At 36.5% G+C, this 15,716-nt stretch overlaps 1 protein-coding gene across 1 annotated transcript in view; it reads right to left on the minus strand.

Annotated features, from left to right (window-relative positions):
* LOC306868149 (putative phospholipid-transporting ATPase IM) overlaps nt 1-15,716 on the minus strand; it is a 34,101-nt gene that overhangs the window by 16,438 nt on the left and 1,947 nt on the right. The window contains exons 2-7 of the mRNA XM_079414197.1: nt 15,393-15,460; nt 3,247-3,305; nt 1,931-2,044; nt 1,517-1,615; nt 1,354-1,415; nt 1,141-1,213 (exon numbers count right to left, since the gene is read on the minus strand). Coding sequence (XP_079270323.1) covers nt 1,141-1,213; nt 1,354-1,415; nt 1,517-1,615; nt 1,931-2,044; nt 3,247-3,305; nt 15,393-15,423 — 438 coding nt within the window. The 5' untranslated portion in view covers nt 15,424-15,460. The remainder of the gene's footprint in view (nt 1-1,140; nt 1,214-1,353; nt 1,416-1,516; nt 1,616-1,930; nt 2,045-3,246; nt 3,306-15,392; nt 15,461-15,716) is intronic.

The raw sequence follows: 15,716 nt of genomic DNA on the forward strand, positions 1-15,716 counted from the left end.
CATCAGTAAAGTTGAGAGGGCCTGTTCCAGAGGCAGCCATGCATGCCCATGCCATGACACCACCTCCACGGCGAGGACGACGATCATTCAGATGAGCTTCCCTGAGACGGTTTCTGAGTTTGTGCAGAAATTCTTTGGTTATGCAAACCGATTGTTGCAGCAGCTGTCCGGGTGGCTGGTCTCAGACGATCTTGGAGGTGAAGATGCTGGATGTGGAGGTCCTGGGCTGGTGTGGTTACACGTGGTCTGCGGTTGTGAGGCCGGTTGGATGTACTGCCAAATTCTCTTAAACGCCTTTGGAGACGGCTTATGGTAGAGAAATAAACATTCAATTCAAGGGCAACAGCTCTGGTGGGCATTCCTGCAGTCAGCATGCCAACTGCATGCTCCCTCAAAACTTGCGACATCTGTGGCATTGTGGTGTGTGATAAAACTGCACATTTTAGAGTGGCCTTTTATTGTGGCCAGCCTAAGGCACACCTGTGCAATAATCATGCTGTCTAATCAGTATCTTTATATGCCACACCTGTGAGGAGGATGGATTATCTCAGCAAAGGAGAAGTGCTCACTAACACAGATTTAGGCAGATTTGTGAACAATATTTGAGCGAAATAGACCTTTTGTGTACATAGAAAAAGTCTTAGATCTTTGAGTTCAGCTCATGAAAAATTGGGGCAAAAACAAAAGTGTTACGTTTATAATTTTGTTCAGTGTATATATATATATATATATATATATATATATATATATATATATACAGTATGTATTTATATATATATATATATGTATGTATATATATATATATATATATATATATTATATATATGTATATACACATACACACACACACACATAAATAAATGAATAAATTAAAATAAAATAAAATAAAATATAATATAATATAATATAAGTGATATTCACCTATTGAAATTAATCAGTATCAGAGTAGTTTTTGACAATTAGATTGTAAATTAGGGTTAAATCTGCTTTTTGGACTGATATTTATGATATTGTTTGATTCTTTGGATTGTGGTTGGTACAATGCACAATGTGATTGCCATATCTGCTATATTTAATATATTAGCTATATTAAAGTTGGCCTGTTTGGTTAAAGTGTATTAGGAAAAGATTAACACTTACAGCAACAAACTGATTGTTCTCAAGTTTGATGATATCACCCACTCGTACATTCATCCATTTCTCATTCTGCAATCTGAAACAGATTGTGTTTGTTCCGTCACAAATCATTTTTTATCTCCCAAACATCTCTTAAAGCATTTACAGTTCAATAATTGTATCTCAACAGCGAGAGATACAGCAGAAAATGCTGATACATGGCATAAATGCACTTACTTTCCTTTGATGAGTACCTGAGACTGCCGGGTGTTGACTTGTTGATCACTTTTATGGCGGAACTGAAATCCAAAACAGATCAATCACAGCAAACAGCTTATTTCAAGCAGTAAACTCAGTATTCAGAGTCATATAGATCAACATGACAAGAGTGGATTCTCACATAGTCATCAGTAGCATCTTTGACTGCTGTGATAGACAACACCAACACCAAAGGCACAATGGTGGTGAACCACGAAAGAGAGGAGATTTCTGGAATTAACTAGAACACACAACAGAGTGTTAGTGTTGTACAACTTTAAAGCGATAGTTCACAATTCTGTCATCATTTATTCTTGCTTCTGTGGAACACGAAAGATATTTTGGACCATTTTTCACAATATCTTCTCTTGTGTTCCACAGAAGAAAGGTTTTCTGTTCTGAACATTTTCAGTTTCAGACATCACAGATTGTGATTTTCTGTCACTTTTAATTGAGAACCATGACATTCAGCATGAAACTTATAAATGAGCCTCCAGATTTATCTTCAGTACACTGATCTTGTAATTTCACAAGTGACATTAAAAGGCTGGCAAACCTGCAGTATCAGCAGTACTAGGAAGTAGGCGTTCGCAAAACGTTGAAACTGTTCGAACAAGTTAATGGGCAGGAAGGTGAAAACGTTGTATTTTGCTGTCTTGATGCGATTGTCCTGGGGAAGAATTACACAGAATGAAAAAAATTCTGACTTTGACAAATTAATACAAAGTTTTTTTTTTAGAACAACAGAAGTTGACCAAAGTGCTAAATACACTACTGGTCAAAAGGGTTTTGGTAAAAATTTTTTATGTTTTTAAAAATAAATCTCTTATGCTCATCAAGGCTGTATTTATTTCATTAACAAATACAATAAAAACAGGAATAATGTGAAATATTATTACATTTTAAAATAATTGTTTTCTAATTGAATATATGTTAAAATGTCAAAGCTGAATTTTCAGAATCATTACTCCAATCTTCAATGTCACATGATCCTTCAGAAATCATTCTAATATACTGATTTCTGCTCAATAAACTTTTATTATTATTATAAACAATATTGAAAACACTTATGCTGCCCAATATTTTTGTGGAAACTATGATGCATTTAAGAAATTTTTAGTAACACTTTACTTAAAGCCTTTATGTACAATGCATTATAAAAGTAGTTTTAATGCATTAATTATGCCTTCTAATGCAGCTTATGATGCATTGTACATGCATATCATGAATAATTGTAACCACAGTTAATACATTATAACGCTTATCAATTCATTGTTACACTTTGCATTTTAAATGTGTTTATAATTATTTACAACAAGATATAATGTATTTCAATGCACATTATGAATAATTATAATGCATTATTATTAATTATAATGGTTATTACCTTTTAATAACCATTTATAATGCATTATACGTAAAGGCTTTAAGTTTTTCTTTTGAAGTTCAAAAGAACAGCATTTATTTGAAATATAAATGTCTTTAATGTTCCTTTTGAACAATTTTGTCATTTTTTTAAATAAACAAAATCTTGCTGACCCCAAACTTGACATTTAAAATGAACACGTATTATAAAGGTCAAATGTCCGTGTTCACAAAACATGAACAGAATGAATCCATCTGCATGTTAATGTAAATCCATTCAGATATCCACATACAATGGTATGATCCATGCATAAATAGATTCTGGTCATATTTCACAAATGAGTCCAATGAGTCAGTTCTTAAAATGAAATTTAAAAACACGCTGTCACATTATGAAACCATTAAGATTTGTTCTAATAGGAAAACATCAGCAGGACATTACTTGCTTTTCAAGAAAGCAGTCATATCCATAACACACTTTACAATAATAGACATTAAGAGACTTACAGCATAACTGAACCTCTCATTGTAGTCGCGATCGTTGGCTCGAACATGTCGTTCCTCCTCTACAGTGGAAGAGAAGTTTAGTTTAGTAAACTATTAGTAAGATCAGAGGCACCGTCAAGTACATTTCCATTAAAAAAAACTTCATAACAACATGTACCCAAAACCAAATCCTTATGTGCATCTCAGTTCCAGTATCTGTTTGTCCACTAAACCGATACTCCTCATAATCTCCTCTTACTCAATTTCTAAGGAACCATAAATGGGCTCGATATTTTCCAAAGCCACTAACAGCGACATCCCGAGAGTGATGTCTATGAGATCATCAATGAATATCACTCAGCAAACGAGGGAAGTAAAAATAGAAAGAGTGTAAGTGAGAAGCTATCATTGATTCTTTGAAATCAAACATCTCCTGGAAGACATTTCCATAGCTGTAATCCAGCTCTTCCAGTCGCTTATCATCTCGCCCTTCCAGTCCCACAAGTCCTTACAGCTCTACCTTGTCTGGGTGATTTCGAGCGTGGGTTCCAACCTCCTCTCCATGGTACTAACATCCAAAGCCATCGTAGCGCCATTGCCTGTTTGCAATGTCATTCTTTGAGCGGCACAAACAAGCGTTCAGGCATTAGGTTCAACTCTAACTTCACAGAGTCATTAACAAGACTGTCAAAGCATGAAATCCACAGTCTGAGGTGTCTGCTTTCTGTTGGGCAGCTATAGGTTGGTGGTATGTAGCAGACGTTGCCTGCACTTGTCTGTGATTGCGAGAGATGGTCCCGCCTGTGGAATTTCATCGCCTGCAGGGCTTATGCTTATTAGCATAAAAAACTACTCCTAATCATTTACCAGCTCTTCACTCAGGAGTTAGTGAAGCGTCTGGCATTATAAACACAGGTCTTACTTTTGGAAAAGCCCAGAGGAATTTTTTATTGCTCTGAAGTTGCTCTTTCATTTTTGGGTAATTGAAAAGGTTTTACACATAAAGGTATAAACAGCACAGAGATAACGACCCTGAAATATCAGTCTTTAAGAAAAATCTGTATCTGGATTCAACATGAATACAACATTATGAACTATATAAATATAATATTTTATTATTTTATTTACATTATAGTTTAGTATATTTATATTAATAATAGTAATATTTTACATGATTATGCACAAAATTTGCATTACTGTTTTGGGGTCAGTACTGTGCTTTTATTCAGCAAGGATGCATTTAATTGATCAAATTGATCATTTTACAAAAGATTTCCATTTCAAATAAATTCAGTTCTTTTGAACTTCATCAAAGATTCATCAAAGAATCCATAAAACATGTATCATGGTTTCCACAAAAAAACGTTTTCAATATTGAGTAATGGCTCCTAAAAATTCAGCTTTGCCATCACAGAAATAAATTACATTTTAAAATATATTCAAATTATTTTAAATTATAATAATATTTCACATTATTACATTTTACTGTATTTTGGATCAAATAACTGCACCCTTGTTGAGCACAAGAGACTTCTTTCAAAAACATTAAAATATCTTTCTGACCCCAAAACGTTGAACAGTACCACAGCTACTGCAAATATTATTAATAATATATATATTTAATTATTATATATAATAACACATAAAATACTAATTAAATATATATTATTATTTTTAGAATCAGAATCAGAATCAGAATGAGCTTTATTGGCCAAGTATGTTTACACATACAAGGAATTTGTCTGTTCCTGTGTCTGGTTGTTCTGGTTCTCAGAGCTCTGTAGCGTCAGACGGTAACAGTTCAAAGAGGGAGTGTGCTGGATGTGAGGGGTCCAGAGTGATTTTACCAGCCTTTTTGCTCACTCTGGATAAGTACAGTTCTTAGAGAGTGGGGAGGGTTGTACCAATGATTCGCTCAGCAGTCCGGACTACTCTCCGTAGTCTTCTGAGGTCAAATTTGGTAGCTGAGCTGAACCAGACAGTTATTGAAGTGCAGAGGATGGATTCAAAGATGGCAGAGTAGAACTGTTTCAGCAAGTCCTGTGGCAGGTTGAACTTCCTCAGCTGACAAAGGAAGTACAACCTCTGCTGGGCCTTTCTGACAATGGAGTCAATGTGAGTATCCCACTTCAGGTCCTGAGAGATGGTGGTGCCCAGGAATCTGAATGACTCCACTGCAGTCACAGTGCTGTTCATGATGGTGAGTGGGGGGAGAGCAGGGGGGTTTCTCCTGAAGTCCATGATCATCTCCACAGTGTTGAGCGTGTTAAGCTCCAGGTTGTTAAGACTGCACCAGACAGCCAGCTCCTTAACCACCGTCCTGGATGAGGTCGATCACTGTGGTGTCGTCTGCAAACTTCAGGAGCTTGACAGAGGGGTCTTTAGAAGTGCAGTCGTTGGTGTAGAGGGAGAAGAGCAGTGGGGAGAGTACGCAGCCCTGAGGAGCTCCAGTGCTAATGGTACGAGTGCTGGATGTGAATTTACCAAGCTTTATTAACTGCTGTCTGTCTGTCAGGAAGCTGTTGATCCACTGGCAGACAGAGGTGGGGATGGAGAGCTGGGTTAGTTTATTCTGAAGGGTTTCCGTGATGATGGTGTTAAAAGCGGAGCTGAAGTCCACAAACAGGATCCTCACATAAGTCCCTGGTCTGTCCAGATGCTTCAGGATGAAGTGCAGTCCCATGTTGACTGCATCATCCACAGACCTGTTTGCTCTGTAGGCAAACTGCAGGGGGTCCATTAAGTCCAGTAATTTTGGGTTTCTTTGGGACGGGGATGATGGTGGAGCGTTTGAAGCATGAGGGGACTTCGCACAGTCCAGAGATCTGTTGAAGATCTGTGTGAAGATGGGGGCCAGCTGGTCAGCACAGATTTTCAGACAGGTGACACACCGTCTGGGCCTGGTGCTTTCCTTCTTTTGTTCTTCCTGAAGACCTGGCACACATCTTCTTCGCTGATTTGAATTGTAGGTGTGGGGGAGAGGAGGGTTGCTGGAGGTGTTAATGGTTGTGTGGAGAGGTGTTCAGGGTGGGTGTGGGGTGATTTTTCAAAACGCCAATAAAACTCATTCAAGTAGTCTGCCAGGTGTTGATTCTCCACAGTGCTGGGGGATGGCGACTTATAACTGGTGATATCCTTCATTCCTTTCCACACTGAAGCAGGATCACTGGAAGATATTTTTTATGCCACTCTGATCTCCTTTTCCAGTGTGTATTTGGCCTGTTTGTACAAGACTTTATCCCTTTTTCTGTAAGCATCTTCTTTGGCCTGACGGAGCTGTCTGAGTTTTGCAGTGAACCATGGTTTGTCATTGTTGTAGATTAGACGAGTCCTGTTAGGAATGCACATATCCTCACAGAAACTGATATAAGATGTCACACTCTCTGTGAGCTCGTCCAGATCGGTGGCAGCGGCTTCAAAAACAGTCCAATCAGTGAGAGAGAAACAGGCTTGTAGATCCCGCTCTGTTTCGTTAGTCCATCTTTTAACAGATCTTAATACAGGCTTTGCATTTTTAAGTTTCTGCCTGTAGGTCAGAATAAGATGAATCAAACAGTGATCAGAGAGTCCTAAAGCTGCTCGTGGAACCAAGTGATATGCCTCCTTTATCGCTGTGTAACAGTGATCCAATATATTACTGTCTCTGTTGGGACATGTAACATGCTGTCTGTATTTTGGCAGTTCACGGGAGATATTTGCTTTATTAAAGTCCCCGAGAATGATTAAAAATTGGAACTTAATGAACTAAATAAGTAATAAAAAGGATATTTCAGATGCTGAATCTGAATGATCCATGTTTGTAAAATAGCTTTGGTTACACACGCACACACACACACACACACACACACACACATTTGTTTATGGTTTATGGGAACTCTCCATAGGTGTAAAAACTGTATTTTCTATCCCCTTACACTAAATCTACCCCCTCATACAAAACTCTCTGCATTCTTAGATTTAAAAAAAAAACATAGTTTAGTATGTTTTAAAAGCTATTTGCTTTACGAGAATACAGGAAGCATCCTCATAAAACCATGATTGTGTATAATGACATCCTTGATTAACCATATAAACCTACACACACACACGCACATACACAGACACACACACACACCAGGTTTTTGACATTGCAACAACTATAAACTAACTATAACTAAATTACTGCAACTTCTTCCTCCTCTTGACTTGTTTGGGACACGTCTTGCTCTACTTTTGCATAGACCTTAATCAGGTTAGACGCCATATTGAATATAACGCTGATGAAAATGAGGCTGTGAGGGATAGACTTATAGTCTTTACAAAAGGTCCTACATCATGTAATTTTCATAACTCACAACTTTCAAAACTGTTTCATGGAGTTTACTAAAAGTTTTTTTTTCAGAGAGACATTAAAGACGTCGTTAAACAGCAGTACAATCCACTGAACATGTTGTACATCAGTCCCTCACAGCCTAATTTTCACTCATGTCAAATATTAAACATGGCGCTAGCCTGACTAAGGTCTCTTATTCCATGTTTCATCATCTCTCTCAAATGCAAATAAGTTAAAATATGTCAAATATATCAGCCGCGGCATATCGAAACCTCTACAAGTTGACACATTTCTACCGTTAACGTCACACCACACCAGTCCTGTGTTTAGCACACAGTAGCTCAGAAAATTTGGGGGGACCTGATGAGAAAAGTGTGACTGTGGTATCTTGCTAGAACCGAGCACAGATTAATGCATTGTTCTGAAACATGTGCGATTACTGGGTACTTTTTGAGAAACATCAGGAGACTAAATTCTCCATTTAATTTTATTGCTGTCTAAGAAGTATTATAAGTACAAAACAGGGCCTTGTTTTTTAATAAATGGTCTTTGAAAGCAGGTGCTAACCATCAGAAAAAAAAGGTCAAACTAAATTTCTTATATTAGGTTTATAATTTTTTCAACCCTACTGTTTACATTGTCTAAATATGTTCAAAGGGTCGTGAAACCCCAGACTACTTTTTCTGAGATTTTGACAGAGATGTTTGTTGCACATCATAGAAGACAATGTTAGTATCCGATAATTTTAACTGTTGGAGAAAACTGGTTAATTTTAAGTTTTTTTGTGCTATTTTCATCTTCCGGGTTTAAAATCCACATTGTGTTGACTAGTAGTCGACCAATATTTTTGACAGCCGATGCAGATATCTTGGAAAGCAGAGTGGCTGATGGCCGATATTGTCATGAATCCGGTTCGTGGTCTTTTAGCTCCTTTACCGAGCCATTCTGTGTTTGTTTAGTTCCGGTATTGTCTAGCGTTTATCGCTCTCCTAGTGAACAACTGCTACATTACGGAGCCCTTCCGTGTTTTCTAAATCTTAGTTTAGTTTATTTTGTTTATAGCCTCGTTTCCTGATTCTTGCCCAGGTATCTTGGATTAACCCTTGTATTATTGCTCAGGTTATCGGACTACCTCTCTTCTCAAGCCCTCTGGATATCGTTCGCCGATCATAGACCCACGCTTGCCCTAGGATTACTCTGTGTCTTGCCTATGCCATACTTGTTTGATGTTGTTCGACCCTGCCTGTGTTTATGACCACGTCTCTAAATAAAAGCCTTGCAAATGGATCCGCACCTCTCAAGTCTCATTGGCTCCATAACAGATATATAGCCGATATAATTTTATTTTAATTAATATTTAAGAAATTTAAAATAATTTGAAAATGGATTAAAAAATAAATTTGTAAAACAAACATACTTATACTTTAGATGAAGTGTTTTTCACAAATAAATAAATATTTAATAAAAATGTAATTAAAAAGGAAGTAAACACTGTAACTAACAGGGCACTCAATATTCTGGGAAGTTTGTGTGCATTGGGAATCATATTGTTCAAATAAAGCCAAGGTAACAGTTATTTTACATACAGCACACAGTGAAAATGACATGAATATGACAGTGGGCAAATGCATAAAGTGCAGCATAGTTTGAAATCATGCATTTAAAGTAGGGGTGCTCCGATTGATCGGGTACTGATCATTATTGGCCGATAATCGGTTGGGGATGTTTGATCGGTCTCTAAAAAGGCAGATCTCAAAAAATCTCTAGCTGATGACGCACCTGCCGTGAGAGGTTTGGCACGACATGCAGCGGCGTGTCACAATTTATATTCATTCATTAAATAACATATAAAGTAATTTGAAACTTTCTGTGAGACATCATTTCATAAACAGCCTGTGTGAATCACCGCGCGCACTTTCCCCCTCAAAATGCGCAAAATAGTTTCAAATCACATCGCGTCTGCATTATAAGCGAGCTGCATGCTGCACAGGAATTGTCACTTGCACAATATTTGAAAAATATACAAATATCGTCCGATATATCGGCCTTGGCGATATATCGGTCAACCACTAGTGTTGACATCACAATTTGTGACGTGGCAAAGGACTATTGTGCGTTAGAGACACCTCGGATTAGGATATTTCCTACTTCAACTCGGAAATAATTTATGGAGCGGCGCTCTTTTAATGTCAACAAATACTTGTAATGTTGCTAAATTCAGATGTTACTTCTGGGTTTGTGGTGGGAAATATCCCACATCCGAGGTGTCTCGAACGCAGCATAGTACATCGATGACCTGTTGGTGTCTATTAAATTATTCATGAGACTGCGTGTTCTTATCCTATGAGAAGACGCTTCGCTTAATTATTCACAACAGCATGTGTTGATTTGCTGTGACAGAGACTTCAGACTGTGAGATCGCGTACAGTAACTGAGGGAAACTTTCATGGGTGCTTTTTGAGTTTTTGCTTTGTAATAAGAGTTTGGAACAAACACAATTCATTCACTTTGTGAGTGTAACCGTTTTTACAGCTCCTTGACACAACTCGTCAAAAGGCTTATATAAACGCTGCAGAATAAGCCTAAAAAAACAGTTATCAGAGGTGCAACAGTGCATTCATATATATGCTTTCGATGCAGAGTGCAAATGGCTGTGCATTTATTTGTGTTTTTAACTAGATGGGAGTGAAATGAAACTGTCTCCCCTCTTCCCCCTCCGCTCTGCTGTGCACTACGCCCACTTTTTTTTGCATTTTTTAAAACTGTAGTGAGAACTAACCAGTGCTAAAACAGGGGGTTTCATGATCCTTTAAACCCTGATTTTAGCATTTTCTAGCAATAAACATTAAACAAGAATTTGCACCAGAATTTGCAACAGGGCGAATGTAGGGTTGTTATCGTTAAAATTATTTCTACAGTAAATTTAAGAAAAATATTTGTTGCTTATTTTTTCCTTACAATAACTTGAACACCTGCAGCATGGCATTTTGCATCCTCAACCTCAATCTCATATTTTTGTACGTGTGATTCAATAGCTGAACTCTCTGAACTCAGATGGTGGTCTTACTGTTCAACATGGGCGATGTTCTTTGTGTTACTGTAACATCACGGTGATGTGAAACATTAATCATTACAACATAATCCATCTGAATCGATCCAAATTTGTGAATCTGGGCTTGGATCCAGTTTATATTTTTGCTGAGGGTCACATTATATCACGGCCCGAACAAGCTGGCTGGAGCTGTGTTGCACCGCAGTCACATACTCCAGACTCTCCTCAAGTATTGCTAAACGTCATGCTCATAGCCAGAAGAGCTGAAGAGGAACTGGAACTACACAAGACTTACCAAACGAATGAGATGAAATCCCACACTGTTTGTGCTCCTGACAGCAGAAATGATCAAACTAACAATTGCCTGATGGACAATAAGATGGTGAAAAACAATCTTAGAAGAGCCACATCTACAGAACTAAATATATAAGAATCTTAGGGTAGACTATTAAGCAACCACCCAAAACGCCCTAGAAACTGCATAGCAACATGCCATACTACAGCAGGGGAACGGGAGAAAATATTGTGAAAAATCTTGATTAGTTCTGTTTTACTCAAAATACGATTATAGGTTTTAACAGGAAAACCACAGAATCTTTACCACAACTTTAAGAAAATAATTTCTACATTGTTTGGTTGAGCAAGGTAACTCAGGCAAGAAGCAGACAAGGAGAGTACATTCTTTTCTCAAAAAGCTACTAACCATTCAACCGTTTCCCAGAGTAGCCTGGTAAATCATTTATGCATTCGTTTTTATTGGTCCGTGGACTGCTATGGCTTTGTGAAACATGAGAATTGTTTCCTCATTTAGCTCAGGTGCTACAACCGTCATCAACCATTAATAATTGAACAGTTTCCACACCCAGAGATGCACCAGATGAGTTTACACTCCATTCCCACATTTGCCCCCTGCATAAAAATGGTGCATAAGCTATAAAGTCACATACAACTCCAAAAACTACTACTAGGTACTTAAATGGTTCTTACCCAGTTCTTTGCTGAATAGGGTTTTTGAATTAAGCTACTTGGTTCTGTGGAGAATTTCTTGACGTCACATTATACATTCTACAAATCAGCATATTGTGTTCTGGGTTTATAAAGCAGAAATACATTGATTCAAAAGTATAAAAAGCTGTTTCCTCCATGTAAATCTCATAATTTGGCTTGTTAGACCAACCGTGGATGATGTTAGTAATGCCAGAAAATGCTCAAGTTGGAAATCTGTTATATTGGAAACAGGAAGTTAAAAGTTTTGACTTGAGTCCAAAGTATTCTTCCGTTTTTACAAACACTTAAGCCCAGTGTTTTCTTCATTTTTTACACAAACACTTAAGCCCAAAGTATTTTTTGCTTTTTACGTGAACACTTATTCCACGAGTATTCTTTGATTTTATGAACACTTAAGCCCCAGAGTATCATTTGTTTTTACGCAAATGCTTAAGCCCAGAGTATTCTTCGGTTTTTAGGAACACTTAAACCAAAAATATTCTTTGGTTTTACATGAACACTTAATCCCAGAGTATTCTTCGGTTTTTAGGAACACTTAAGCACAAAATGATTCTTTGTTTTTTTCATGCAAATACTTAAGCACAGAGAATTCTTCTGTTTCTATAAACACTTAAGGCTAAAGTATTGTTTTTTTTACACAAACACTTAAGTCCAGGGTATTTATTTTAGTTTTTATGAACATTTAAGGCCAAAGTGTTCTTTGTTTTTTATGCGAACACTTAAGGCCAAAATATGCTTTGCTTTTTATGAACACTTAAGCCAAGAGTATTCTTCGTTTTTAATGCAAACACTCAAGCCCAGAGTATTCTTCACTTTTTACAAACCTTTCAGCCCAGTGTTTTCATCGTTTTTTTTACACAAACTCTTAAGGACAAAGCATTCTTTGTTTTTTTTTATGTGAACACTTGAACCCAAAATTATTCTTGTTTTTTTATGCAAACACTTGTGGCCATAGTATTCTTCAGCTTTTAAGAACACTCAAGCTCAAAATATTGCTTGCTTTTTACACGGTCACTTAAGTCCAGAGTATTTTTGTTTATTACAAACACTTAAGCCAAAAATATTCTTTGGTTTTATGTAAACACTTAATCACAGAGAATTCTTTGGTTCTTAAGAACACTTAAGCCCAAAATCAATCATTGTTTTTTATGCATATACTTAAGCGCAGAGCATTCATCGTTTTTTTACGAACACTTAAGCCCAAACATTTCTTTTATTTTTACACTGACACTTAAGTACAGAATACTGTATTCTTTGCTTTTTATGCGAACACTGAAGGGCAAAGTATCCTTTGGTTTTAATGAACACTTAAGCTCAAAGTATGCTTCAGTTTTTTTAAACACTTAAGCCAAGGGCATTCTTCGTTTTTTTATGCAAACACTTAAGCCCAAACTATTTTTCCACATTTTACAAACACTCAATGCCAAAGGGTTCTTTGCTAGAGTTGCATACAGCACATATTACATAAATTTAATCTATTTCTCTCCAGAATTATGACTGATAAAATGTCTTATAGAGTTGCAAGCATCAATTAACCCCCCCCCACACAAGTGCTCATTAACTATTTCATCTATTATTGTTGCATCTTCAGTAGTTTGTTGTCCACCTCATTGTCCACCCTAAACAGCCACTGTTACCACCTTGTGGACAAAAAAACTCAAGGTGCACAAGTGGAGAAGGAGAAGAAATATCTGTCTGTGCACGAACACTACAAGTGTACTACTATGCTGATAACAAAATTTATGCCGCACACACTGTACGCTTACTCTAGCATGCACATAAAAACCAAAGTATCCGTTGGCTAAAAATTGCTAATAGTCTTTAGGTTACGTCACAAACACCTTGATGCAGACAATACTAGAGGGAGGTACGTTTTTCATTCTAGCATTTTTGTGGATGAAAAATTTAGATCCTGTACATTAAATGTGCACATCTATTAAATGTTTTTTTCGTTTTTTTAATTAGTGCGACATTAGCATGACAGTTAAATTTGGCTTCCCTCTTTTGAATTTTCACAAGGGCTCCTTGACGAACATTTCAGCAATTATGGAAATTCCAGTACAAGTGTGTTACAGTACAAAGAGCATCCACAAAATGTTTAAATGACCTCGGTGACTAATACACGGAGGCGTGTGTATTCTTCCTGTTTGTGTACTTGACCACTTAAACAAAGAAAAAGTCAACAGTCGGGCAACAATCTTACAGCACAACCAACTTACAACAATAGCGTATTACAACAGCTAGGCTCAACACAAAGCTCAACACACAAGAAAAATACCTGCAGGTCTCACGCTCATGTCCCCTCAGTTACGAGCACTTGCATGTAAGTGATCTCCATCCAGCCGGCCAGATCATGTTTTTAAAAAGATTAAATACTGAACTGCCTCTGCCGCCCAAGGGCAAGAAACGATCTGTGGTTTATACAAGGTCAAAGAGGCAAAACTTTACGTCACTGGCGAATCCGTTTCCTACCAATAATCACACACACAAATACGTAGTGCACTTCACGTACGCATCCCTATAGCAGCAAAGTGTCTGCGTTATCTCTGTGGACCAGCATATGAGAGTATAAAGGAACAATGAGTGCTGTCACAGGAAGAGGATACAAGCTATACCCTCTTTTTAAAGCACTAATTAACTATTTCTGAGAAGGGAAACCAGTTTGATTTGTTTATGTGCAAGTGAAATCAAGAGCAGCAGCAACAATCACACAAGGAGGGTGTCATCAATGTTTCTAGGCAACAAGACCTGAGAAGAGCAGAAGACCTCAGCTCAAACGCATGGCGTCGTTGAATCCTGGAGCTAGCAATAAACATGTAAAATGCAGAACTTCAGTACGGACTAAAAGAGTAGGTCTTTTGTTCAGCAGAATCTGATCTGGTGAACTGAAAACGCTGTAATTATCTGGTTGTTTGTGGTGTCTATGCTTGATCATGTGACTGGGTGTCAATTTAGGTTACTCTTAAAGAGAAGTAACTGCCCAAGAGAAAGCATTGTATTTCACCCCAAATTAAAAGAAAAAAAGTATATAATGCAAATGTAGAATATATAATTTCTAATACATAAAAAATATATAATTGCATTTTAATTTTTTGTATTTTTTTATTTTATTTTTTGCATTGTGACTATATTTTTTTAATGACAATTAAGCATTTTTTTCTTTTTTTGGAATTCCCATTATTTTCAAAGGTGATTTTCATTAGATTCTCATTACTGTAATAATGTAATTTTTTAAACAAAATAAAATAAAAATTGATTTAATCTGCATAAATTAAATAGTTTTTTAATTACAGTAATAAACATGAGATTGTTTTGCATCATGGTCTTGAAAATAATGTCACAATAATGTTTTTATGCTTATGTTGTAATAATTTCTCAACAATCCCTTAAAAATGTTCAATAAATGTTACATATAAAATGTAAAATATATTTTAAAAGTATATATTGCAAATTTATAATATATATAGAAATTTCTCTAAATATTTAGAAATTGCAATTTTTTTTTTTTTTGGGGAATTCCCATTATTCTCAATAGTGATTTTCATTAGATTCTCATTACTGTGATAGTAATGTAATTGTTTTTTTTTTTTTAATATAAAATAAAAATAAATAAAAATGGATTTCATCAGCATAAAAAATACTTTTTATGTTTTTAATTTTCATGAGATTTTTTTTTATATATCTCAACAATTACTTAAAGTTCAATAAATGTTAAATGTTAAATATATTCACTGTTAGCGTTTATGTGGTTTTAGACATTTGTATATTTCCTTTTTGTTCAGCAACTGTACTAACCAATGCGAACGTCCTTCTTCCAAATTGCCATAACATCAGGCCATCTTCAACGGGTCCTACGGGTTTCTCTGAAAAACATGCCAGGAAAACAAGCGTGAGTCAAACAGCACGTTTCCACCGAACACCATGTAATCTTCCTCATAGATACGACTAGATTTCATTTAGCTGATCTGAAGATTATATTGATAGTGATTGTATACAAAAAGGCAGATAAACAGTGACATCCCAATTCCCAACAAACACTTTCCTATAAAGTCATAATATAATTCATAAAGGCTTGTTTACTTGCATTGGGAATCATATCAGCTAGAGTCACATAGCACA

Source organism: Barbus barbus (genome assembly GCF_936440315.1).
Source record: "Barbus barbus genome assembly, chromosome: 50".
In the NCBI taxonomy this organism is placed as follows: Eukaryota; Metazoa; Chordata; class Actinopteri; order Cypriniformes; family Cyprinidae; genus Barbus; species Barbus barbus.